The sequence below is a fragment of the Eurosta solidaginis genome, chromosome 1, assembly GCF_040869045.1.
Source record: "Eurosta solidaginis isolate ZX-2024a chromosome 1, ASM4086904v1, whole genome shotgun sequence".
NCBI lineage: Eukaryota > Metazoa > Arthropoda > Insecta > Diptera > Tephritidae > Eurosta > Eurosta solidaginis.
In genome coordinates, this window is record NC_090319.1 from 109,634,992 (window position 1) to 109,661,455 (window position 26,464).

A 26,464-nucleotide genomic window follows, 5' to 3' on the forward strand; every position below is an offset into this window, starting at 1 on the left:
TTACTTTCAAAAATTCCCGAACCTTTTTACATAAACCTTAGGAATTAGTTGGAGGGATTATTTACCGTTAATTCTTAAGTTAATTCTGCATAAATGACTACCTTTTGAATTGCCAAGTTTGTGTGAAAGGTTGCCCTAAAGCCAAGCGTATTTTCAAATTCGATTTATGCTGTCTTTTCTATACATACATACTTAGGTAGAGATATTTTTAATAGTTTGGTTGATGGTTATGCTTTATGGTTACCTCTGGTGGTGGACTGGATGAGCTGCCCAGTGATGATATGCTTGCGCCATCACGCCCCGGCGTCAATCCATCGATGTCATATTCAGACGTCGTATCGGAATCGCTTAGACGTGACATTGTGCTGGGTGGTGATAAATGATCTGTCGGTGTCAAAATTATAATGTCCGCTTCATTTTGGTCGTCGTAATGCAACTGTTATGGAGTAGGAGATGTAGGAAGTCGAGATACATAAATAGGTAAAATAATAATACTGCATACAGAAATGTGTACGAGTAGTTTTGTAGTTGTGAGTTTATGTATGTGTTTATGTCTATTAGGGTGGTCCGATTTGTCTGAACTGAATTATTTCTACATCGCTCTGAGCAAATTCGGATCCTAAAAAACAATTTTTTAGAGTTTGCTTACGAACGAAAATGAGTTTGCTTTTTACAAAAAATTGAACTTGATCTCATCATGACGGATTGGGAATGCTTGCAAGGCTTTCACGCTCAAACAGCAAAACGAATATTTTTTATGTACATAAAATACCTTTTTCTGATTCAGAAAATTGGTTACCTTAACTTGACAAAATTAAATTTTAGAGAGAGGAACCCAAATGCAATTCAGGTCGCCACAATAAGTTGGTAATTTGCATAATATAAAAGCTTCTCTAGAGGGCACAAGGATGGAAATATTTAGAAAAACCGCACGGATCGGTGGCGTGGAAACTTACGATACACTTTTAAGAGACATCCTATTTAGTTTCAAACTTGAAGCCTCACATTTAGTTGAAAGCGCATCGACCATGCAACAAAGAAAAAAGCTCCGTTAGGTGGCGCAACTTACCGGTGAGTTTGAGACTTGAATTTTAAAATGTGTTTCGGGAGTACTGCAGAATATATGACAAAAAATTCCACTGGACAGAAACTGATTCAGATATCCACGTAAACCGTACGGAAAAAAACCTCCAACATTACTAGTTCGGCTTTCGTTTGACGTTTTTAATCTTTCAATCAATGCAGTGGTTCAAAAGCCTGTGACCCTGCAATACATATCACAAAAATGTCCACGAAATAGGGCAAGGATCGAGCGTATATAAGATTAAGAAAATTTGTCGGAAAGGGTATAATCTTCAGATCGATTCAATACTTAAAAGTAGAAAATGGAAACGTGATACAAAAAATATTTAACAATTCCAATTTTTGTTGTTATATCGGCCTACTGAACCCGCGAATTTAACAATTCCTTTATATAAATGGAATAACACTCAGCGGAAAACGACTCCTTCTGGATATATGGGTGGAATTTGATTTTGCAGTTGCAACAGCCTCTTCAGACAGCTGAAATAACAATCAACTTTATTGCTATGGCATCGCTGAAATACCAGCAGCGCAAAATTTCATGGACCTCGCGATATTAAAAAGTTTCGTGACAAAGGATATTAACAGCGGTGCCGGGATAGATGATTGATGCAAATAGTGCTGAAGTTAATGAGCCTAAATAGCATGATGGTTTGGGAAAAGTACGAACTTTTTACTAGTCGCCTGTTACAGACAGTTTTTTGAATTAGTTTAATCACAATCTAAGGCCCAATTTTTCAGTAGTTGGTTGGGTTAAACTTAAATTAACTTTGCAAAACAGACCAGTTTTTCAATCACACTGATTTTTATTATCTAGACGGTTTGCATATAAGGCAACAGTTGCATTTAGTTAGCCTAACCATATATATCTACTTCTAGAGTTGATATCCAAAGTCATTCTCAATTTATTTTCCAACCTTTGAAAGGTTTTTTTAAAAATGTATAGCTCTCAAATGAATATCCAATACATTTCTCCGGTTGATATCCTACATTGGATTTCGATTTGAGGTGGAGTTGAAAAAAATGTTCTCCAAAGTGGTACCACCAAAACCAACAGCTGTTTATTGTGAGAAATAAACACCTGGTTGGTAGCAGTAATTAAGCGCTATAAAATAAAAATAAATTATACGTGTTTTATTTTTCATTTTCGTGAAAAAATTTTGGTATTGGAATTTTACGTTTGAGTTCTATTAGAGAACCACACTTGAGTAGAAGTTGGGAACTATCTTTTTTTCAACTTTAGTAACAGTATTTATTGCTTTATGAAACCACTGAAACAACGCTTGTGATTTTAGAAGTATGCTAGTTGTTAACATGAGCTCTAATGCTACCCAAACTTAAATTCTTGCTGGGTACGTTCGATGCGATTGAGAACGACGGTTAAATAGTGTTTAACCCTGCCAGATTGGCAGATTAAGCTTCAGTTGAAGTAGATTGAAAAACTGCAGAATAAGTTTAAGCGCAGTTTACGTGACAAGTGAGTTGTACTGAAAAACTGGGGGTAAAATCCTATAATTATTATATATAAAAAGGAAATGCAACGGCTAATTATTTGATATTTAAGTAATTTTTAGCTTTATATAAACTCAGTATCTTAAGCATGTATCTAGTTCTCTCTCTCTCTCTCAAGTTGCCTCGTTGTTAAATTGTGAACTATGATTAGTAAAGATAATTAAAACCCAACTCGGTAGTACTCGAATTTGCAACGTACTTAATTCTTTGTAAAACTTTAACTTTACCGAATAAAATTTTACTGTGTAATAAATTTATAAAGAATATTTCAGGAAATTTGTATGATAACTAGATTATGGTCGACATTTATAGCATTCTTAACTAGTAATTAGACTCCTGCCAAAAATTCAAGATTATTTGGTTCAAAAGGTATAATGAACCTGAAGCAAAAATTGGTGAATATTTATTTGAAGTTGTACATCGACAAGGCCAGATACTTCTCATACGGCATTTATATTGACGATTTTTTGACATTTTATAAAAGGGATTTGACAATAGTATAAAAAGCTAAGATATCCTCAAAGCTCTCAATAATCTTTCTTTATGTTCTATATATGTATTTATGGCCAACCCTTTTGAAAATCCTGTACATCGTATGTATATGTAATTATATGTATCACTAGTGGTAGTAATGATTGGTCAGTAGATATTTTAGTATAAACGATTATTCACAATTACAACAACATTCAATTTACAAAAAATCACACATACGAGATACGAAGTATCCTGATGCGGTTGCAGGTGATACCACTCCGCTTCGTCGTCGAGGATATGATGCGCCAAATCAATAACTACTTCGCCGATAAAGTCATTGGCACCATAGCGTACATAATCCCAAAGTGTTACCTAATATACACAAAAAAAAAAAACAAATAAAAAAATTAAATAGTAAAAGAAAATTGATAAATTAGGTTGTTTTTTAATAGGAGCTTGCAATTTTTTTTATTTCGTTTATTTACTTCAAGTAAACGACCAGTGAGATCAGAGCGCCTTAAGCCTGAATAAACAAACGTTTGGCCCCAGCGTGGCTCGCAAGTATTCGCTAAGGTTTTGGTGCGTCTTTTCGATTTTGTACCACGATCGGGTAGAAGGAACACCTAATTTTCCAACGAAAAAAAAAAAAATATATATGGTAATAGATATTGAGAGTTTTCCAAACAAGTAATTTACAATGCAGTTACATTTAAAAAAATTCAACATACTTTTGCATAAGGATTTCGTGCAGCGCCACTTTGTCGCAACGTTAAACCAGTCGCACAGACTAACGTCACTATCAGCTGCAGGGTATTTTGATCATAACCAAGTTTCATCTGTAAACGACCTTCAACGGTCAAGGGCAATGCATGTGCCACACCCACCGTGGGTAGATGATGTGCCGCGGTAGAGGCATGCGGATGCGTGTGCGGTGGCGGTGGTGGATGGTGAAAATGATGATGATGGCCTGCCGTCGTTGTGGCTTGTGAACTGGCTGCTGCTGTTGTTGCACTAACTGTATTTGTGACGTTGGTTCCCAGTCGTGGCTGTTGTTGTTGTGGGTTCTGTTGTTGTTGTAGCTTTTGTTGCTTTGAATGTCTCTGATACGTTCCAATGCCACCAATATAGCCACGTTGCTGAACATTCGTTTGCCGCAAGTTATTTGTGCCGCCGCTATTGGTATTTATATCAGGCGAGCCAGGTGATGTTATAAGGAAACTTGGCTGATCGCCGCATATATCGACAGCATCAGTTAAGGTAGCTATTTCAAGAATAGAAAAAAAAATGTATTAAATTATGCTAGTAAAAACAAAGTTCTTAATAATAATTGTGCTAGTTCGATTTTTATGCTATAACGGGTTCGCAATTCAAAAAACGCCTTAAACTGTAAACATCCTCAAATGTTTATAGATGTAAACTGTGAGGTGGTGGGCATGTGTGATTACTTAAGACTAAAGGGATAGCGAGCTATTTTTTTGGTTTTTTTTTAAATAAATTATTGAAACAAGCAATCACTGAGGAATGGTTTATTTTCGGACTTGTCATTATACGCTAAGTTCATATTTATAAGTTATTATTATACAAATTCTGGATTTAAACAAAAGCAGATATTTTTGTTGGTGCTAATACCTTTCCGTGGCAAATAACGGCCGCCGCTGCTCACTACAGCACTGCTGGCAATGCTGCTTGCGATATTTTTGGTTTGCTGGGACACGCTAATTTGGTGTTGATGATCTGCTTTGAGATTGGTGTTATTTCCGGCAGTGTTGCCTGACAAAGGGCGCGAAATTACTAATTCAACCTGCGCGTCCAAGCGACTGTCATCGATTATTTGATAAATTTCGTCTGCACACTTATTACGCAAGAATCGACCATTCCACTCAATAATTTCGTCGCCTGATCCAAAAAAAAAAAATACAAATGTTAAATGACAGATATGTAAAGATATCAATAAACAAGAGTGATGTAAGACTATAAAATGAGGCTACACATTTAAGCTCTAAAATGCCATCTAAGTAGGTAGGTATAATGGCTGCCACCCCGGTCGCCTAAGTAGCTAAAACTCGTCTGAACCCACTGAGTACTACATGGATATGTTTTACAACCAGCCTGAGATGTTTTTAAAATCAAGAATCTTTGCTATCCCTATTTCCGCTAATCTTCCTAGATCTTCCAAAAAAGGGCTCCCGAATGATCTTAAATGGGTTCTAGCTAGAGTCGGGCATTTACACAGAAAGTGCTCGACAGTCTCTTTTTCATCTATGTCCTTACAACTTCTGAAGTGGTCGTTGTGCGGAATACCCATCTTTTCCGCATGCGTGCCTAAAGCCCAGTGACCAGTGCAGACCGCTATAAGTCTATGGGTGTTGGCCCTGGATCTCTCCAGCAGATACCTTGTTTTCCTTTCGTTGTAGCCCGCCAAATTCAAATAGCACAACCCGCGGTGCTCTTCCATGTTTTTGGGCTTTGTTCACATAAAAATCCCGAATATCTCCCTTGGCCAACCCCGGGAATACCTACTTCGACATTGGTTATTCCCTCACCCCCACTCTGCTGAGCCCCTACGTGCCAGTTCGTCAGCCATCTCAAATCTTTGGAAACACTTTATTGAAGTTATAATTCTTTTGGCGCGTTATGAAAAAATTATGATAGTGAAATTTTAATACGTAACCAGAAAAAATTAATATACTCTGTGAGCTCTGCTCAGCTGAGTATAATTAACAGGTTGCAAATGCAGTTCGTGTGCATTTTTGCTTTGAGTCGGACTTTCACCACATAATATTATACGTCACATATACATAAATGTATGTACATACATGTTGAATTAGATTATTTAACTTCGGGAGTGCGTTTAGGTATGCATGTGTGCATTTTCATTTCATATGTACATATTTATGCGTGTTAATGTTGTTAATAGTTAATAATGCATACATCTCTTGAGAATAATCTTTCGTTAAATATTTTAAACATTTCGTTAAAATCTTTGAACAAGAGTTCATTTTTTCGTATGTTTGTGTGTATGTATGTACATTTATGCTAATGTTTGTGCACTACGGAGATTTAATCTATCTATAAATGTATATAAGGAAGGATGTACAACTGTTTTATGTAGCTTATGGACTCCGCTGATTTTATTAAAATATGCAGGATAGCTTTACGGCGAACCGGAAAGTGCTCCTGTAAAGTTTCTTTCCGCTAAGTGAACCAGACACCGAACTATTCGAAAAAATTTTATTCACGGCTCGATTTGCCTGAAATTTTGTATATAGGTAGCCCTTTTTATCATTAGCCACTGATAGCTGACATTTCGGGTGGATATAATTTAAAAATAACAACATTAGATTAATTCGCCAACTTATTTTACACTTATAAAGAAAATAAATGTAAGGGGCTATAACCTCCGAAGAGGTTTTAGGCCGAGCTTCTCTTCCAATTTGCGTAGCGCTCCTTCTTTAATTTTTTTCCTACAAATTGGCGGTACGGGAACCATTTGTTTTATGGCGACTCTGAACGGCATCTGCACGGCAGATGAGTTTTCACTAAGGGCTTTTCATGACAGAAACACACTCGGAGTGCTTGCCAAACACTGCCGTGGGGCGACCCGGCTTAGAAAAATTTTCTTCTAATTGAAAAAGCGACTACGAGAGGCAACGGAATCAGAAGGATTTAACGTGGGAAAGTATGTCTTTCATCTTGATGGCGATGAGACAACAAAATTGGAGGAGAAAAACGAAACATCGCAGACATTTACCAGCACAGGCTTGAACATGATTTTGGCTGCAATATCTGCATAAACATTGACAGTAACATCCAAGATGGAAACTCAACTGGAAGAACAGAAGACATATATGGCCTCCCAGCTGGAATCACAGGAGGCACGAAAAGAAGCACGTTTTCCAGTAATGTCAGAAATAACATCTAAAACTGAAGCACAAGAGGCACGTACATCAGAAATGTCGGCACAAATTCAGATTTCAGCACAGGTGTCATCGAAGATCTCTGCACAACTGGAAGCGCGTATGGAAGAGAAACTAAAGCAGTTTCAGGAAAGGTTCAGTGGTCGACAAGATAAAATGGAGGCCGAGATAGATGCTTTAAAAGATCGTATTCAGGAGTTACAATCGAACTGTCAAATTACTTCAACGTCTACTATGAAGGTAAAATCCCCAACGTTTGATGGTTATGTTCCTTTCCAGGTATTTAAGCTCCAATTTGAGAAGACGTTAGCAGCGAACAACTGGAATGCCGAAGATAAAATTGCTGCACTGTTCGTGGCTTTAAAAGGACCAACAGTTGAGATCTTACAGAGTACGAACGTAACGGTTATGAAGCATTGATGGCTGCTGTAGAACGACGGTACGGAAGCGAAGACCGGAAACAGATCTACCAAATAGAATTGCAAAACCGCTCCCAAAAAGCTAACGAGAATTTGCGGGAGTTTGCCTCGGATGTTGAAACATTGGCTCATCTAGCAAATGTGGACGCCCCCGTGGAATACACAGAGAGGGTAAAAACCCAAAGCTTTATAAATGGCATACGGGACGAGGAAACGAAGCGAGCTACATACGCAAACCCAAAGCTAACATTTGCTGAAACAGTATCCCGTGCACTGATTCAGGAAACAGCATCGCTTCTGTGTAAGCCAGCCTTCAAAACACGCCGTGTGGACGTAGAAAGGCCAGATTGGGTAGACACAATTTTGAAAGCACTGAAGGGACCACAACAGAAAAATGCCGGAGTTATGAAGTGTTTCAAGTGCGGTAACCCAGGTTACATTGCACGTCATTGCAGCACCGTTCCTGGTAGTTCCAACTTGGCTGGTTGTAAACGCAAAGTTGGGGGAGATCAGCAAGAGCAAGTCAGATGTAAAGATCGAGAACTTACCCCAGCTATTGAATGTCCTGTGATATCTTTCTCGCAAATTGGATGAAAATGGGGTAGTCTTACCGTCAAAGGAAATATGGATGGCAAAGAACGTGTACTGACTGTAGATACGGGCGCATCTCATCTAATCCGATCTGATTTGGTCAACAGGAGAGTAAACTCATTACCTGGAGCAAGGTTGCGTACGGTCACTGGCGAGTGTAACGGAGTCGAGGGAGAAGTTATATGTGAAGTCTTAATTGGAAAGGTCACGGTTCTACAAAAATTCGTTGTGGTAGAGATTGTTGATGGAGTCATATAGGGAGTGGACTTCTTAGTTGACCATGACATCAGGATCAACATGCAAAGAAGGAATACGCGCTATAAGAACCGGGATATACCACTTAACTTCAGCTGGGAGAAAAGGTACAGCAGTAATCGAGTGCTGGTGGAGGAGATTCAACAGATTCCACAAAATTTAAAGAAAATAAATCATGCAAAGTTTGGTGGAATGAATGGACCTAATAAATCAAAGCCAAAAGTACCCGCGAGAAAATCACTGGCATTGACAAACCTAAATGGATGCACTAAAACGAACGAAATAATTTCCCAGAAAGAATGAAAGGGTGGTTTCAAGCCAGGGCGCACTACTGTTGTGAAACGTCGGAACGATACTGATTATGCGAAGCCAATCCGTCAAGCGCAAGCACTACGAAGTAGTTCATTGGCCAAACAACAGAGTGTGAGGGAACGGTCCAGGATAATAAGTAGTAGGATGAAACACAGGTACGACAAGAGCAATAATTCGGAAGGTTTCTTGGTGGGAGATTTAGTACTGCTATACAAACCTCACGCCGCAAAGGTGTTCCATCCAAATTTTGGTACAGTTGGGAAGGCCCGTACAAAGTTGTGAAGAGGATCGGTATTACCATCTACCGCATACAAACCATTGGGAAACCACGAAATAGAAGGGTGGTTCATTTGGGGAGGCTAGCAGCGGTTAGATCGAGCGATTTGTATGTTCGGGACGATCAGATTTAGGTGGAGGGCAGTGTGACGAATATTCACATCACTAAGTGATACTAGCATCCCTAATCCAATACTAAGCAGCCACTTTTATGTAGGTAAACGAATCAACCGTCATATACACATGTACATTCAAGGCAGCAGAGAGATACTCACCATCAGTCGAAGTAGTACTCACATATACACACGCATATGGCTATGCGAGAGACTATAAACTACAAATATACATGTACATATATGGCTGGTAACCAAGCATGAATTTCGCGAAGTTACTAGACCTTAGGAGAATGCGATGGACGAGGCAACATAGAGTATAAAAGCAGCGAAAGCTGAGTAGTGAGTAATCAGTTTGATTTAAACACGCTATCAGTTGCGAAGTGAAGTATAATTGTGAATTATAATTGTACTACTCACAAAGTAATCTAATAAAGGCCATGTCGCATTACTGAATATTGGAGTTATTTATTCGAGAATTTAGTGTGACGAAAGTTTGCAGAAGGTGTAAAATAAGCGGAATTCCCCAAAATTTGTTACAATATTTTACATACGAAATGTATTCTGGAGAAGGTACTTAATAAGATACTTTAAATGATAATTACGGTCCGGCTATGTTGAGTATCAATTTTGAGAAAAACCATTAGGCTATTTTCCAAATGTTTCCCATTGTAAAATTGTCTCCTGAAAAGTCAAGCTTTGCATCCTTCCTAAGAAGAATACGGCTAACGATAGGAATACGGAATAATTTCCACTATATTCTTTCTACCAACGCAAACAATAACAAAAACGGGTTTCCTAACTAGGAGATGTGAATGTAAAGCCAGGTATAGCAATTGTCTTCACGATTTTGATTATTTAAATATTGAGGAAAATTCACCTTTTTAAGGAAGTGCTTCCTTGTTTAGAAATAAAAAAAAACTTTAATGTTTTTAGGACTCTTTGGAGGGGTCCTTAATTATTTGAGATTGTCGCTGTATATAAGTACATATGTATATTTATGTAAGCGATATCCTTGCTTCACCTTAATTTACTACCAAGTTTATAAACCTCATTACCAGCCCACTTTTGCTCTCCGGTGTATATAACAGTTATAACTATTATTATTACCTGCTCGCAGATGTCCTTCAACATCGGCTACAGATCCACGCTTTACTTTCTCGACGACTGCACCACAACCGATGGTATCACTGTTGTTATTTGTAGATCGTTGTCCACCTATTACTTTTAATCCAAGAATATCCTCACCACCGTAATATTTACGTAATGTCATATGACCAACAATGCAAGCTTTATCAGCCGATATTTGCCAATTTGCCGATTGCTAAGTATTGTGAAATTTTCAAAATTTTGTTTTCGTGGTTTTTGCAAATATGTAGTCAGGTTTTTAGGATAATTGTGACAAAAACATTTTCGTATTCACCAGCAGTTCAAAGTACGATTTGAAGGTTTGATTACAGGCATTTCATTATAATGATTTTCAATGTTGGGTTCGGTGCATAGATGAAATATTTTGCAGGCGTAACCAACCAACGTTTTTTTTTTTATTAGGATAAGGTGGCAGATATAAAAGTTGACAAAAAAACATTATAAATGAAAAATGGATGCAATTATATAAAATTTATTAAAAAATAATAAAAAAATTAAGTTTGTTCTTCAAATTGTTAGTAAATAAAAAAAATATTATGTACATTTGCTAAACATTTTTCTTTTGCATTAAGCATAAGGTTAGTAGAAATTGCAGATTGTCGAATTAGTCGTTTTATCTGCGATTTATCTCTATATGCGTTCATATATATATATATATATATGAGTTACATTTCAAAAAATATAGCACAAATAGTAATGAAGAATACGTTTTAGTTGACAAAATTCATCAGAGGCGCTTACAAATTACACTTCTTTTTGTAGCTATATGTAGTTGTACATTACATTCCTTTGTAAATTTGTATACATACATAAATGCAATGATAAAAAACCAAATATTATTTATATCTACAAAACAAACTTTTGTCGCATTTCCTTAAAACAATGACATACAAAAGTTCTTAAAGTAAATTATTTTACATATTTGACATCACTCTCTTAATTCAAGAACTTATGAGAACACATACACACAAATATCGTCATCGAATTTTCAATCCATTATCTTCATAAATGGGAGCATAAGACAAGTGTGGCGAATGAATACAGTTTGGTAAACATCCTGAAGGCAGAGTGATAATCGCATGCATAAGGAGTAAAGTACTGACATTCGCATAAAAACACGGGAATGAAAAATATGAATATGAAAATGTGTAAACGAAGAACAACACCATTTTAAAACGAAATATATATACAAGCATACGAATATAAATACGTACAAAACTTTGTAACGATCTAAAAACATTTATATTTTAAAATTCGCAAAATCGAGATACCTTGGGCAAAATCATGAGAATATGCGCACATATATATGTATGTATGTGTATATCTAACAATAAGCAAGAAAAATGATAAAGATATTCTAACATTTTTATAAAATCTTTTTATATACAATCCCTCTTATTTATAAAAACTTCAAAGGGTTCATAAAGGTTTTTAAAATGACATTTCCATACAATTTTCCAATTATAAGAGCTTTATAAACCTCTTCTTTTTTATGAATAAGGAAGCCAATATTTGTTTTATATACTACTACATATCGACCTATCCTAATTAAAATATTGTTACTCAAAAAATTAAAGATTAAAATTTGTGTTTGAGAAAACCTGTTAAAAAAGTTGTAACTAAAAAATAGATACTTTATTTCCTTTTATTTAAACTACTTCCTTTTCATTATTCACAGTAGGTTTGAATCGTTAAACTATGAGAAAGTTTCATCTCTCTTCTAGGACTTGCCAAAAGAAAATAACTTAAGTCTCGCCATCAAAGCAAAAAGTAAGTTAAAATCTTTGTCCCAAAAACCAAACACTACATATGGCAATAAATTAAATAAAAACCATATCACTTATGCTATAAAATCAATTTTTCAGTTACATCCTTTTAAATCGGCCTTCTCACGTAGAACTTTATTATTGATTTCGCTGAAATAAGATTTTCTAACGGCAGAGATAGGATGATAAATAAATGTGTGAGATATATCCTTGTTAACAAAACTTTTGTTTTACGACCTTTGTTTTAAGATATGCCGATATATATGTACATGGTATAGTTTTTCCCAGAAAGATAGAGTTTATTAAAAGTTTGTGTTTAATTAACTTTGACTATTTTTAACAATTTTCATGACAAAGATTGATGGGATAATATTTTTTGATTTAACTTTTTTAACTATACAGATACAGAACTGCTATGGCGACCAGTTAATATGAGAAAAAATTTGTTTCAAAGTCTCTTAAACTTAACATGGACTTGATTTGACTGTCATTTACGGTTCTGTTTATTGAGCTTTACACTTAACTGATTACCAAGCACTTGACTTATTCTTTTGATTTTGGACTTTCCACGTAATTCTGAATAACGTCAGCACTTTTGGGTTCAATTTATGCTTTTAAACTTTATTTTGATATTTCTTCGAAAATGTTGGCCTTTACTTGAGAGCAAATACGTTTATTTTTGTTTTTCTTTTAATTTTGGGAAAAATCAAGTACAACGAAGATTGTATAGGCTAAGTGAAGTATAAGTTGCCCAGACAAGTCTATGCAAACGATGAGTAATGAATGAAGGCTTTAGCACAATCATACAATCAAATCAGAGTTTTGTGTAGTTGATATTGCAAATTAATGTCATAGCAAATAGAAGCAACTGTTCGTGATGTACGAAGTGTCTAAATTGTATTTCGAGGATAAAAAACGTGAAGGAAGATAGTGACCTAAATGTATAGAAATGAATAAATATCTGTGCAAAATTTTGCGAAATAACAGGAACGTTTGGCACAACAATATAAAATTAGCTAATCAATAACATCATTTTTAATCCTTTAAAAAGTTGGTAGAAGCAAAACACAGTGAAAGTTGGTTGCTATTAGGAAATCAAGGAGCACAATAAATCGATGCACGTTTGGTGTTAAACGGAATTTATGCTAAATTAGAACGGATAATTTAAGCTACATTAAATTTATGAAAAAATGTTATCTATTTCTTGTTGTGCAGTAAACCGACGGATAGCGAATGCTTTCCAATTTAAACAGCTAAATTTGTAAAAAATCTTTTTTGTGCTGAACTTTTGGTACTAAAGGCTTTAAACCAACCTTACCGGTTACTAAAGGGAATGTTATACAAGAAATAAAAACGAGGAGCCTTCCAAGTAACATCTGGCATCTTTTTATTGCATCTCATTGTGTCCGACTTTGTTTGACCCGTATTCTAATTAGTTGACAGCGCTTTTCAGGTTTTTAAATCATGATATTTATCTTATTCATCTTCTAAAGTAGCTATTTGGGCTTAAAATACTTACTACACTAAACCTCAAAGTTTTTGCTGCAAGCATTCTGCATCGAGAAACGTTAGATGTATTGCGTCATAATTGAAAAACCTGACACGCGTTGTAATGGAATGTAAGAATAAGCACCTGAGAAGTAAGTTAAAAAGAGGAGTGCCCACCAAACTTCCCGGAATTGCAGCCAAATGAACGACATTGGGTTCATGATATGCACAACTTTGCCGAGTATATTTGGCAATTCCATACCGCCACATAACTAAAAAAATACGCGAAAAGCACAGAAGGTTAAACAAAACTAATGGTCAATAAAACATGGGTATATTGAGAAATATTTTGCATTTTTGCATCGAAGGTCTTTTGCAAGTTTTAAAAATAGTAAAAGTGAAACCGATTTGTTATGAAACTATTCGTATTTTGTTTCAAAATTTGCAATTTTGATACTGAGGGCACGTTTTTTTCGCCTATTTTACAGATACTTTAAAAAGCATTTTCTATTTGTTTGGAAGCATTTAAAGACTGCATTTTTTGCATTACGAGAATATTCAGGAGATCCATTCCATATAATATCGGTCATATTGCCAAAATGATGGATAACTGAATTAATACCGTAGAATTTCGCGTTTTTATTTTGGAAGTGGTTTTGAATTATAACTGGCGTTGACAGTAATAAGAGTACATCCTTTTACTATTTTGAAGAGGAAAATCATTCTTCGACTATTTCCTTCTTCGAACACACAATCATGTCGAGAGCACAAAATATTAAAATCATATATTTCCTAGGGGAACTTCCCAAAGGCGAATTATATAATAATAATAATATGGCCCAAAGATTCACCCGCCCAACCGAACAGAGGGGCGTATCCGCACGATGGGCGGCCTAAATTTTGCCGAGTCTTTGAAAAGCAGTGATTTGTTAAGCGTCGAGATCAAATATTGCTCAACTACAAAGAAACGCATCAGCTGAGACATAAACACACACAAATAGAATACATGAATATACACAAACAATTTCTTTAATTATTAAGAGGATATAGAAAAATTATTTTCATTACGAAGTTCGAGTTCCAATCACCAATTATTCTTGAGTAATAGATAAATCTTTACACGAAGAGTAAATGGGTTAGTTTTATAGAAATTGTACTAAATGCATTAAAAGCCCTTTATCTTACCCTTCCTTCTCTTAAAGGTGCTTCTGATGATATTATGTAAATTAATTAATACAAACTTGAAAAAAATCAGATGTTTATAAAGAAAATATATTATAAATCCTATTAATTCATTTGAAATATATCCAAAACATGAATGATTTATCAATAGAACGATAAAAACAAAAACAATTGTTATATCCAAAACAAATATATGAAATAAAATAACTCGCGAGAAAAAACTATACATGTGATGGTTTTGATTATATGGCACCCCAGGAGCATTTTCAGATCAAAGCCAAAATCCGCGATCAGGACCTTTGCCTCCCATCAGAAAATCTCGTGGTAGTTAAATAATCGATTTAAATTCGTGTGAAACTTTTTTGGTGATATCCTCTAATTAATGTGCGTCATACTAGAACATATAGGTGTAAATATTATAGATGCAAGCAAAATAAATCAGGGAAGTTTTCAAGGCACTGTATCTGTTTTAATCGTACCATTTCATACATGCAAAATATATAATATAGAATATCTAGTGCTTATGGAAATCATGCCGTTGTCGGCAAAGTGCATATAAATATAAATCTGAAGCAAATTCTCAAGATTGTTGATGAACTCATCGAAAACAACGCAAAAAACTCAATACAACAAAGCTAGTATACTTATATAAATATATATTTAAATTATTAACTATTGCTTTGCTGTGTTTGTTCTAAATAAAAAAAAAAAATAATAATAATATTCAAACGAAAGCTAAACTTGGCACTGTTGAGTTAAAATAATAATAATTAGTAGATTTATAATACATATGTATAAAAAACCTATAAGGTAGAGTTTTTACATGTGTAATTAAGTTAGGTATAACACTTCAGATCGGGGAGGATAATTTGAAAACGGTCACATGGTAAATAATAACATCAAAACACGACATACAGGTAGTTCATGTTTAGTCCTTAAGACTAAATTAAGAATACAGGCAGATTTTGGAGCCGTCTTTTTTTCAAGTCTTAAAGAGTCAGGCATCAATCATCATTATCTAAGCGAAGTTAATCTACCTTTGGCCCGTCGCCTCGATTCGAGTCTTCGCTACTCGTGAACGTACTGCATGTATCTATGCCAGAGTCTTTAGTAGCCGAATCTTGACTACCTTGACGTTCAGCGTCCCAACGTTCCCAATCTTCGACGGCGGCATCCGAAATGCTTATCTTATTGGCAGTGTTGGCACTTGCGCTCAATTTGGCGCTTGTCAGTATAGTAGCTGCACCTACGTCCACAGCTGTTGAGGGCAGAATTTGTTTAACCGGTGGAAGTGGTCCTCCAATAGCTGTAGTTGTCGCCACTAACGAACCATCGTCATGCCCACCAAATCGAACTGTTTTCTTTATTCTACGCTCCGTATAACGCCTCGAATCCTGTGACCCACTTCCCGTTAATAACGTTTCATCCCAATAGGGATCTGCGATCAAAGTACGTTCACGTCCCAGACTTGCGGTTGAAGTAGGGCCAATTCGTCTGGCGTTTCCTTCTTCACTGCGCATGCCAATCATGCTACCGTATCGATTATAGCTACCAGCAGGCAGTATTTTATCGTCAATTAAAATTTGTGGATTTTTATGAAGTGTTTTTGATTGTTGATGTTGTTGCTGGTGGTAGCTACTGGCATTGCTGCCTGGGCTACCACCACATTCTGTAGTCAATGCAGCCGTGGCTAATGAAGGCGTACGATGTGCCGAATACAATCCACTACTAATATTTGCCTTCTGTCGATCGTGATTCGTTCTATTGTAAGTATTGTGTTGTTGTAAATCTAAGCGTGCTGTGCGTGTTAGCGGATATCTTTCCAATCGCTCACGATGCAAGTCATAACAATCACGATCGGCTGAGGAATACAGGCGATTCGTATTGGTCAAGCGATAATCATTAGCTCCATATGAAGTCGTTACGCTGGCGAGATCTCGTTCGTTAAGACTGCGTTGTTGTTGCCAAGGTTCACGTAAGACTCCTGTATAATGAAAATTCATGTATTTTATGCAATTCGGTTAATGTTGTTATATAGAGATTTGACGTATTGTTATACGCAGAAGAAGTATCGGGATTAGGTGGAAAGTAGTGGAACGGAAATTGTTGAACTTAAAAACGTTCTTCGGTTTGTTATCGCCATACCTTGGGATTATTTTTGACTCTATTAATAAACTGAATATTTTGTTAACGGTATACATAACTATTTGTATATTATCAAATGAATTTAAATAAAAGACATCTCAGTTTAACTTTGTAAAAAACCTTTGTGCCTTTTCTCTTAGTTCCTTAAAATAAATTTGTTGTTTAAATATCAGTTGCCGCTAGTTCTTTTTATTTCTCCCGTGGCTATAAAAAATACAAAGGGCTTATGAAGATTTTTAGGATGATATTTCTAATTATAGTTGCTTCACAAACCTAAATATTTTACAATCAATACAAGTAAATTTCAACCACAATATTTTAGCTCAAGTTTCAATTCCTTCATTTCAGCAATACAAACTTCATTTTTATCACTCCCAACTTCACTTTTTGACGTGTTGAGATATTACTCAATTTAATATTTAGTTTAAGTTGCATGAGAAACGTTATAAAAAATCGTATGATTTAAAGAAATTTGCTCTAACTTGATATTTTTTGAACCGATTTTAAAACAAGTTACACAAATACAATCTGCAGACTTTGGATATGAATGCGTTACGAGCCTGGTTCGAACGGGGGTTATTTGTTTGACCCCCCAACTGTTGGGCCGCCTGAATTTTTTCATCTAATATGGCGTTAAGATGTGCATATGTATGCTAATTGAGGCAGTCTACAAATCAAATAAACATTTTCTTCAGTCTCACCGTATCAATCGGTAATACTAAGGTTCCGGAAAAACATTTTTAGATATGAAGAAAATAGCTACTGAGCGACACTCTCCAAACCAAGTAGTGGGACTGAAGAAAATCTTTTTCTTTGCAAGGACCACCCTAATGTATGTATATATTAAACACGAGTCACATCGGAGTTGAATTTATAATAGGATGCTACCGAAAACTATCGATAGTATTTTTTAAACTATCGAAAATATGAAATGACGCCACTAGCGATAGTTTTGCAGTTCCAAAATATACCACGATGCGACACTTAATTTTGACCGGACTATAGGGCAAAAGGAGATGAATAGAAGAAGAATATAAAATTCAATATCTATGCAGATTTTAACTTGACATCAATGAATATTGCCCCTTCAAGAAGTTATATGAAAAAGGTGACAGCTTGAAAAAGGCATAGCACAACCCCATTTTCAAAACCAATACCCAGGGATTCTGGACCCATAACTCAAAGAATACTTGAATTATTGTGAAACACTTCGGTAAATTTCTTTCCTTTATAACGAGGGATTGTCCCTCGTTCACTTAGTCCAGAGAGGCTTCGAACCTAACCCCGGTCTTTGGAATTGGTACTGCTGCGTCTGCTGAAAAGAAATAAAAATACATAAAATGGTCACACTTTTGTTTGTATATCTCGTGCAAAGCGTAGTTTCACCTGGGGCTAACTCTTAATAATCGTCGCGAACACAATTTCTTTAAATTATTTGTGGCTCCTTGGCGGTCACGCACAAAGGCGACTTACGGTTGCTATTAATGGTCTATTAATACTCATGACTCTCGTGGCACAGGGCACCTCCAGTTTTTTCGGCTGTTTTTAAGAGCTACAATTCCCGATGTGCGCACAGTAGCAATCCCGACCACCAGTCACTACCACGCCTCCTGACCCTCACACCATATGCTAGCACAGAAGCTATAGGACTGTGACCTTCGTCGACGTCACTTTTCTAGAAGCTCTAGGTGTAGCTCCGAAGACTTTCCAACGGATGCTTTTGTCGAGCTATGCTTCCGAACTACACCAAGGTTCTCCCTTCAAACGTTAGGAGTGACTATTCGGTCAAGGATGCCGCCCTCGTCTAAGTGGATGTTATTGCGGAATGGGTGAAAATCGTATAATCCTCGGCGCACCTACATAATTAAAATGTTACAAGTACCTTAGATAAAATTTTTAAAATGTAGACCAAAGTCTGCAGACGTTTGTTTTTACAACATTGATTTCAAAAGTCTTCGTTAAATTAAAACGATATTTTAGAATGGAAGTCGACCGATTTTAAGTTGAAAGATGTTAACCGTTTTACCGGCCTTATGATATAAGAGCTCATTATGGATGACCGCGTAGCTTCAGTTTTCAGAATAGTTCGACTGTCCATTACGTTAGGGTAGTAGCACACCCGATCATTAGTTCGACTGTCTTGGGAAAGCTTTTGCTTCACCACTTTGGGTGTTCTTGCGAAGGGCAAAGCCTGACCTGGTAAATATATGTGCCTACGTATTCACATTTGTAAAAGCAGCCGTAACGTGTAGGTGATATTTAAACTTGGTTGATAGGCTATAGTCAATGTGATTCACTCCAAGAGATTAGTTTTGGATAGGGCCGCCAACTTCTGTCAAAATCTTCAAAAACTTCTGTCAAATGTCAAACTGGGAGACTTGGGTGTTGAAGAATGAAGTGTGAAAATAAAAATTAACATTTCAGACTCTTTGTATAGTTTCGCAAATAGACAACAGATGTTTGAATGTAAGCCCAAGTGATTTTTCAAATCCTTCTCATAAGTACATATATCCTCAACTTAAGTATGAGGTAAGAATCATTTCAAAGGGGCGTTTATGCCCCTAGAACCTACTAAAAGATTTTGCATCACTGATTTCGCTTATTCTTTCAGCCAATCGCAATATAAATTTGTTTTTAAATTGGCACCTTCTTAGGGTATTTTGCTTTTTTAACAACTTGAAGACGATTTGAAAACATGTTCGCCTTGGGTCATTTTATTTGAATTCAATGTTCATTATACATTTTTGAAAAAAAAAAAATATGTAATATGAGCATATAAATTTATTATATAACTTTTCTTTTAGTGTTTTATTTTAATAACTTGGTAAATTGGGCGATGCAAAGTCCGTTTTAAGCTGGCACTGAAAACGCCTGTTTTTTTAAATAACTTTTGAACAGTTAGAAAGAGTTAAATTTCGTAATCAGTTTCTTATAACTGGCAGTGATGAGCATCCGTTGATAGCACTTTCGATCATATCCGACCAATTTCCGACATGAACAATAAATTGCCTAAACAGTCTCAAACGCGAAAATATAGTAACGCGCCGGACGCCGCCGCCGCCGCCGCTGCGCCGATATTTTTGACATTCAGCGGCGGCGTGCGAAAAATGCGGCGTTTATCGGAGGCGTATATCTCTAACACCTATCGATATTTGGGTGCAGAATTATTACAACTCTACCGGATGCATTTTCTAATAATTCTAGGTTGTTGTGTTCTATAGTAATTTTTCTCTTACAAGGAACGAATACTGATTTTTTATGAATTACCGTTGAAATCACTTTCGCGTATCATGTGATGACGAAATTTTTCAGCTTTCATCAGTTTTTGGACATAAACCTCTGCTCCGAACTTAGTATTTATTGGACCAACGTTGCATTGTAGTAAGTACAGTATGCACCTAGGAAGTCGAGATGGCGTTTTGTTAATTTGTATGCCGTGGCATCGCAACATACAGGAAAACGAGATAGCTGGTGGAGATTTTGGAAAAAGAGCCATCTCTGCAACCTGCAGAGTCTGAAGAAGTCTGTGAAATATGGTCTTCAGCTATTGATAAGATGGGATATACGAAGTTTAACTGCAGTATACATGGAAAGTCTCACAGAATTCAAGGTTATATAGGCCTTTGAGGCTGTTTTTCCTATATTTGACGGGGTGAATATAGAAAGTGGTGTTTCGAATCTAGCTTTCTCTGTCTCTAAATATTGAGCTGTGATTTCTTATTACCGTCAACTAGTGTCAATACATTCCAAGGTTTGAGATGTAAAACTAAAACTAAAAATTTTCACTCTGGCAGCCGCACGGGTTTTTAGTTTTTTGAGCGTTGGTCCGATCCGACTAAGAAAATAATAATCTCATTTACTGTGTGTATACAAAATTTTGTAAAAACGCAAGTAAAAGGCTATATATGTGTGATTATTTTAAGCGTAGGGGAACGTAAATGTTTGTCCTCGAATCCACCAGAACTTGTATTGAAACCGCCCAGTTCAATAGTTTATGCATGAAATGCAATAAAAAATCGAACATTTTTTTTAAAGAAGCAGCCAGAATTAAATATCAAACTGGATTTTGACGAGAAGAGAACCCCAAATGAATTGGTATTTGTAATAATGTAATTTTTGCAGTAAAGATTGTCCATGTGAAAATATGAGAAATAAGACATGGATCCAATAAGGATCAGCTGTGACTTCCATTCCAAAAGATTTATAGCAAGAAAAGTACCTCAAACATAGTGGCGTTATCAATTTGCGGTCCTTTTTTCGCAACCTATCGTTCGTTAAGGAGCAGTGTGCATAAACGGAAAGAATACTGTCTTAGATTCTACCAAAGCGGATCTATATAAGGTGATGGCAAAGCGAATTCACCGTGCAGAAGAATGTCAAGAATACTTGCATTGATTTCGACTAAATGACCTATTTTGGTTCCAAAGCGTTGTATGGAAAACTATAAAGAAGAAGCAATCAGCTGATGGAATAACACCACCTGTTACTGAATTCGCCTTGGGCTCTACCAAAAGGGTTTCATTGGAAATCGCTTGGTGAGCATAATATTGTACCATCTCACGGAAATACTACTAGCTTCGCTGTAAATATAATGTTCAAGAGACAGAAAAGCACGCCCGGAACACAGTGATAAATTTGAGCATCGATACGGTCAGCTTACTGCCACCAACAATGTCGTAACCCCCACCGGGTTAGGGGGCTTAGAATATACCCAGTAGGTATGCTGCGCAATGAAGTGAAAAATTGGACAAATAAAATTAAAGTTTTTATTTCGCATCTCTCATTGTTCGGAAGCTCGAAAACTTTGAGCAAGAATTGAGCAGTTGAGCGACGAGTCACTTACAAACAAGTATCGAGGTACAGGAAATTCTAAATATCAGGATATCTAGAGCTCTAGTAATTGCTTATATCTAAAGTTGTGTAAGGTATAAACTTTTCCAACTGACTGGAGTACGCTCTCTTCCTGGTTGGTTTTCAAAAACGCTGTACTACAGTTGAAACCATGGTATAACTATACGAGATAAATTCACTCTTTGACGTAAATTTGGTTCGTTTTGGTTCGTTAACTGACGTTGATGGTAGAAGAAAAAATAGAATTATTCATGATGTAATAATAAAGATGATGTCAACAACGTAACCTCACTCTTACGGCAGCTCTAAATGCCAATGTTTACGTGTATTTCAAAAGTAATAAATTTGGATTGTTTAATTTTTCGTAAAAATTCTTGAAATAAATTAGTTTTCTGCAAAATTTTGTCTACATTCTGTTAGGGAATACAAAGTTACGTTAATCTTTTTGGCTAAATAATTCTAGTAACGGCTTATATAGTTATAATATTTGTAACCGTATAGTAAAATCTACTACGATCGTAGTAGAACTCAAAGGCAGTTCTGTATGATAGACAACCCTCTAAATTATGCATGCCGAACTTGTCAGAATAAGGGAAAACGTCAACGGGATGAGAACACCTGAATATTCATTTCATCATGGAATTATTAATAAAATATATAAAAAAAAATTTTTTAACGAAGAAAAAGAAGAAATAATTTTGCACGGAATTTCAAGAGCCGTGAAAACACTTTCCATTTTTGCAACGGTTCAGGAATAAAATTGTTTAAGTTGCACACAAGCGGGATAGAAGGGTGAGAGGTAAACGGAAATAACCTTCCAAAGGTAACCTTCGTGTGTTCGGTTCATTTCGCTCCTCGTGATATTTGTAACAGCAACAATTAAACGCTGTTAGGAAAAAGCGCAACACCGACACAAATTACAAATACAGGGTAAGGTCAAATTTTCAGAATCTGTATTACCATTTAAATATATATATATGTATGTACCTTTCAGAGAGCGCTTAGTGCAAAAAAGCTATGGGGACATGACAATTAAATTCAAGTTTTAATAGTATTAACTTATCATTTTAAAGAGAGTCTATACATTTTATATACCGGTTCGGTGGAATCGAGCGCAAAATATCTAACAAGTTTACCACTACAATAAGTACGCAAACTGAAAAAAATTCTTTAAATTACAGCGCCGGTTAAGGTTCATCAGGTTCAAACGGCTGATTTCTTATCCGCCAGATTTCTTTATGCTTGGGGAATTACTCCTTCTGCTCAGCATTTTATTTCTTTCCTTTGTGGGGAGTATTTCCACATCACATCACACGTGAGGAAAAAGACAAATATTACTCCTTTGTAAATTGTCTTTCAGAAAGGGGTTTATACAAGTCAAACACCAGGTTTTAAGGTATCTTAGAACATCTTAATTCTATATTTGTAAAAGTTATTGTGAAGTATCTAAGCACATAACACAATTTTTTAAAAAAACTTGGTAATTTGTATTTGAAATGTAGATTGCGATTTTACGTAGCAAGAACATTTTTCCAAACCCGATACTTAAATCGGAAATTTAAAGAAAAGCCTGTGTACAAAAATAAAATGAATGAAAGAAATAATAATGTGCATTTATTAAATAACATAAACAACTTTATTTTGTTTTATTCAAATATTTTATGGGGATATGTAAAGGCAAATGCCAACTTCCGACATGGCATGTAGATTTTGTAAAAGACTTTCATGGTACGAGCAAATATATTCGACATATGTATGAAGGAGGGAATCTCTTCTGCAGCGGTATTCGCCAAGCATATGGGTTCATCTAGCTTTCCAGCCAAATACTTTCCCGGTTCGGGTGCAGTTACGAATGATTTAATAACTTGCTTTAGTACAATATCATATCCTTATCACTGCGAAACAAGGAGGTAAAATTCCCACGCATGGTTTTTTTAAATTTCCATTTTATAAGGTGATATACAACAGCAGTATAAGCCAAAATGTGTGGTGCATAATCATAAAAATAAGGAAGTGGTGCAAAATTGTGTATCGGATTATTATACCATTCACCTAATAGTAATGACATTGATTTTATATATTATTTAAATGAAAATATTTTAGTGAAATTTGTACCAACTGAGAGTAATATCCTCATAGGAGATTTCAATGTAGACATGAACAGAAATACTACAATTCGAAATAGCTTAAATGACACTCTAACAAATATATGCACACCCCAAAAAATTAATTTCAATACCAGATCCACAGAAACCTCCCAAACAAGGATTGATTTATTATACTCAAACATTGATAACATTAATTGTGAAAGACTTGAAGATAATAAAATATCTGACCACGAAATAATTAGATTTAATCTGATGTCAGAGAAAGAATACCAAATGCGTTTAAAAAAGTGTATAACCTCATGGGAATACTACAGTGCTGATAATCTTTTGAATTTATTCCGAAACTATAACTTGAGTTTTCTGAACATGGTATCAGTAGAAGAAAAAGTTCGAATAATAAATGATGTTATGGTTTACGCTATGAAATGTTTAACTTTTGAAAAACAAGTTGAAGTGAAGCTCATGAACAAATGGTATGATCGAGAGTTAGCAAGCAGACTATAAACAAGCAATACAAAAAATTAATTAAAATTAAGAAGACCAGAACCTAGAAAATAAGATTTCGATAAATAGCAAAAGTAGTAAACAAATGTGGAAATATCTAAAAGACACTGTAAATTTGAAAAAAGAAAAGTCTCTAATTCGAAAGATCGAAATGGATAATAAAGTATATGATGATGGTAAAGTTATAGCTAATAATCTTAATAGCTTTTTTGTTAAGAGCATAACAGATATAAACAATGACATTGAAATAGTTACAAATAACTTTTACCACGAATACAACGTGACCCGCTACTTTAAATTTGATGAAGTAACAGTCGATACAGTGACACAAGTTGTTAAAAAGTTTAAACATAAGATAGGCGGAAATAATCTTATTACGGAAGGTGTAATTAAAGACTCTGTTATGTACACGGGATACTTTTATGCGAATATTATTAATGAAAGCTTCAGAACTGGTACAATGCCAGACTTCTGGAAGCTAACAATAGTTGTACCTATTAAAAAAGTAAAAAATACTATAAAATCTAATGAAATACGACCCATAAATACCTTACCAGCCGATGAAAAAATCATTGAATCAATTGTAATAGAACAGCTGGAACAGTACCTTGAATTGAACAAAATTGTAATACCAGAGCAATCCGGTTTTCGAAAAAAACATTCGTGCGAGTCTGTTTTAAACTCAATTGTTTTTGAATGGAGAAACCAACTTAATGAGAAAAATTTTGTAATTGCGGTATTCTTAGACTTCAAACGAGCGTTCGAGACGATATCTCAACAAACTATGATAGAAAAACTGTACAGTATTAGAGTGAGATAAAGCACTTGCGTGCTTCAAAAGTTACTTCTCAAATCGTCGCCAAAGAACACTAGTAAATGGGCAATTTCTATAAAATTAAACACCAGTCGATATTGGCCTTCCAGAAGGATCAGTACTTGCACCAATATTGTTTCAAATATATATAAATTATATAATGAAATCAGTAAACCATTGTAATTTAAAGTTGTTTGCAGATGATACTCTCATTTTGATAAACGAAACCAATTTTAATGTAGCTATGCAAAAAATGCAATCAGACTTAAATAATATATACGTATGGATGTGCCAAAACAAATTAAAGATAAATGCCGATAAAACCAAGTACATGATTCTGAGTAGAATCCCTGTTAGTAATAGTTATGAACTAATAATAGATAACAATGTACTTAGGGAAGTGTCAAAACTAAACTATTTAGGTATAGTTATTGATAATGGATTAAAATTTGAAGACCACATAAATTGTCTTAAGCAAAAGCTTGCTAAAAAAATAGGTTTCTTGTACAGGTCATGTAAATAAATATCGAAGAAGCACAAGATTTTAGTATGTAGAACTATAGTGGAGCACCATTTTAATTACTGCCCTACCACACGGTTTCTGGTGGCAGATAACTTAATAGACAGCCTTCAAAAAATGCAAAATAAGGCGATCAGGTTTATATTAAATAAAAAGCATGATACTCCGACAAGTAAAATGCTGAACGAATTACAATGGCTTAGTGTTAAACAGCGTATATTTTATTTTGTAATGATTTTTGTTTTAATATTAAAAAAGGGGATTTATCGGAGTATTTGAGCAATAATATTGTATACCATATCTTTACCATATCCATATCACAATATTAATACTAGAAATAAAAATATTTTTAGGCTTCCGCTCTTTTCCACGGAAAGGGGACAGTTCTATTTATTTTACAAAGGATTAAAAAGATTTAATGAACTTCCTTTAGATTTAAGAAACTGTGAAGAGCTGAATGTATTTAAAAAGAAATTACTGTCATTTTGTCGTACAACTGCAATAAGATAGATAGAAGAGATCTCATGTAATATGTGATATGATTTACTAAGCTAGGCTTATAAGCTGTAATAAATAAATAAATAAAATAAATACAAAATTTGTTTCAATTTAACCAATATGGCAACGTTAGTCGTAATGTATGCAAACAATTAGACCTAAAAAATTTCAGTTTCCATCATAAATTTCCTAATGAATTTACCTTGAAGTCCTTATACCATGGTTGAAACTGTTTTTAATTCTTATTAAGTAGTAACCCAATTCCAAAGTAGACCGTTCTTAAACCTTTTGCTGAAATAGTTTGTTTTCATCCCAAAAGTCGAGCTGTAGCTCTCTAGCACTTTGACGTCGATATTCATTTTGAGATTTGTAAGTTTTACTCTTTTATATAAGTGACTTTTGTGTTTAGATAAAAGTAATTGTGTTACTATGTCCATGCAAATTTTCCACATTTTCATATAAATACTTTACAACTTTAAATTATAAA

The 26,464-nt window shown here is 35.2% G+C and overlaps 2 protein-coding genes across 23 annotated transcripts in view; one reads left to right on the forward strand and one right to left on the reverse strand.

Moving 5' to 3' along the window:
- The window catches only part of Hs6st (heparan sulfate 6-O-sulfotransferase), an 812,621-nt gene that overhangs the window by 557,190 nt on the left and 228,967 nt on the right, over positions 1-26,464 (forward strand). The window lies entirely within an intron of this gene.
- The window catches only part of Rim (Rab3 interacting molecule), a 272,945-nt gene that overhangs the window by 87,749 nt on the left and 158,732 nt on the right, over positions 1-26,464 (reverse strand). For 18 of the 22 annotated variants that reach the window (XM_067759666.1, XM_067759662.1, XM_067759664.1 and 15 more), the window contains 7 exons: positions 15,575-16,521; positions 10,063-10,276; positions 4,699-4,965; positions 3,798-4,330; positions 3,555-3,692; positions 3,307-3,441; positions 245-436 (listed from right to left, as the gene is read on the reverse strand). In XM_067759666.1, the coding sequence (XP_067615767.1) occupies positions 245-436; positions 3,307-3,441; positions 3,555-3,692; positions 3,798-4,330; positions 4,699-4,965; positions 10,063-10,276; positions 15,575-16,521 (2,426 nt within the window). The remainder of the gene's footprint in view (positions 1-244; positions 437-3,306; positions 3,442-3,554; positions 3,693-3,797; positions 4,331-4,698; positions 4,966-10,062; positions 10,277-15,574; positions 16,522-26,464) is intronic. The other 4 variants (XM_067759673.1, XM_067759672.1, XM_067759677.1 and 1 more) reach the window with 2 other exon arrangements.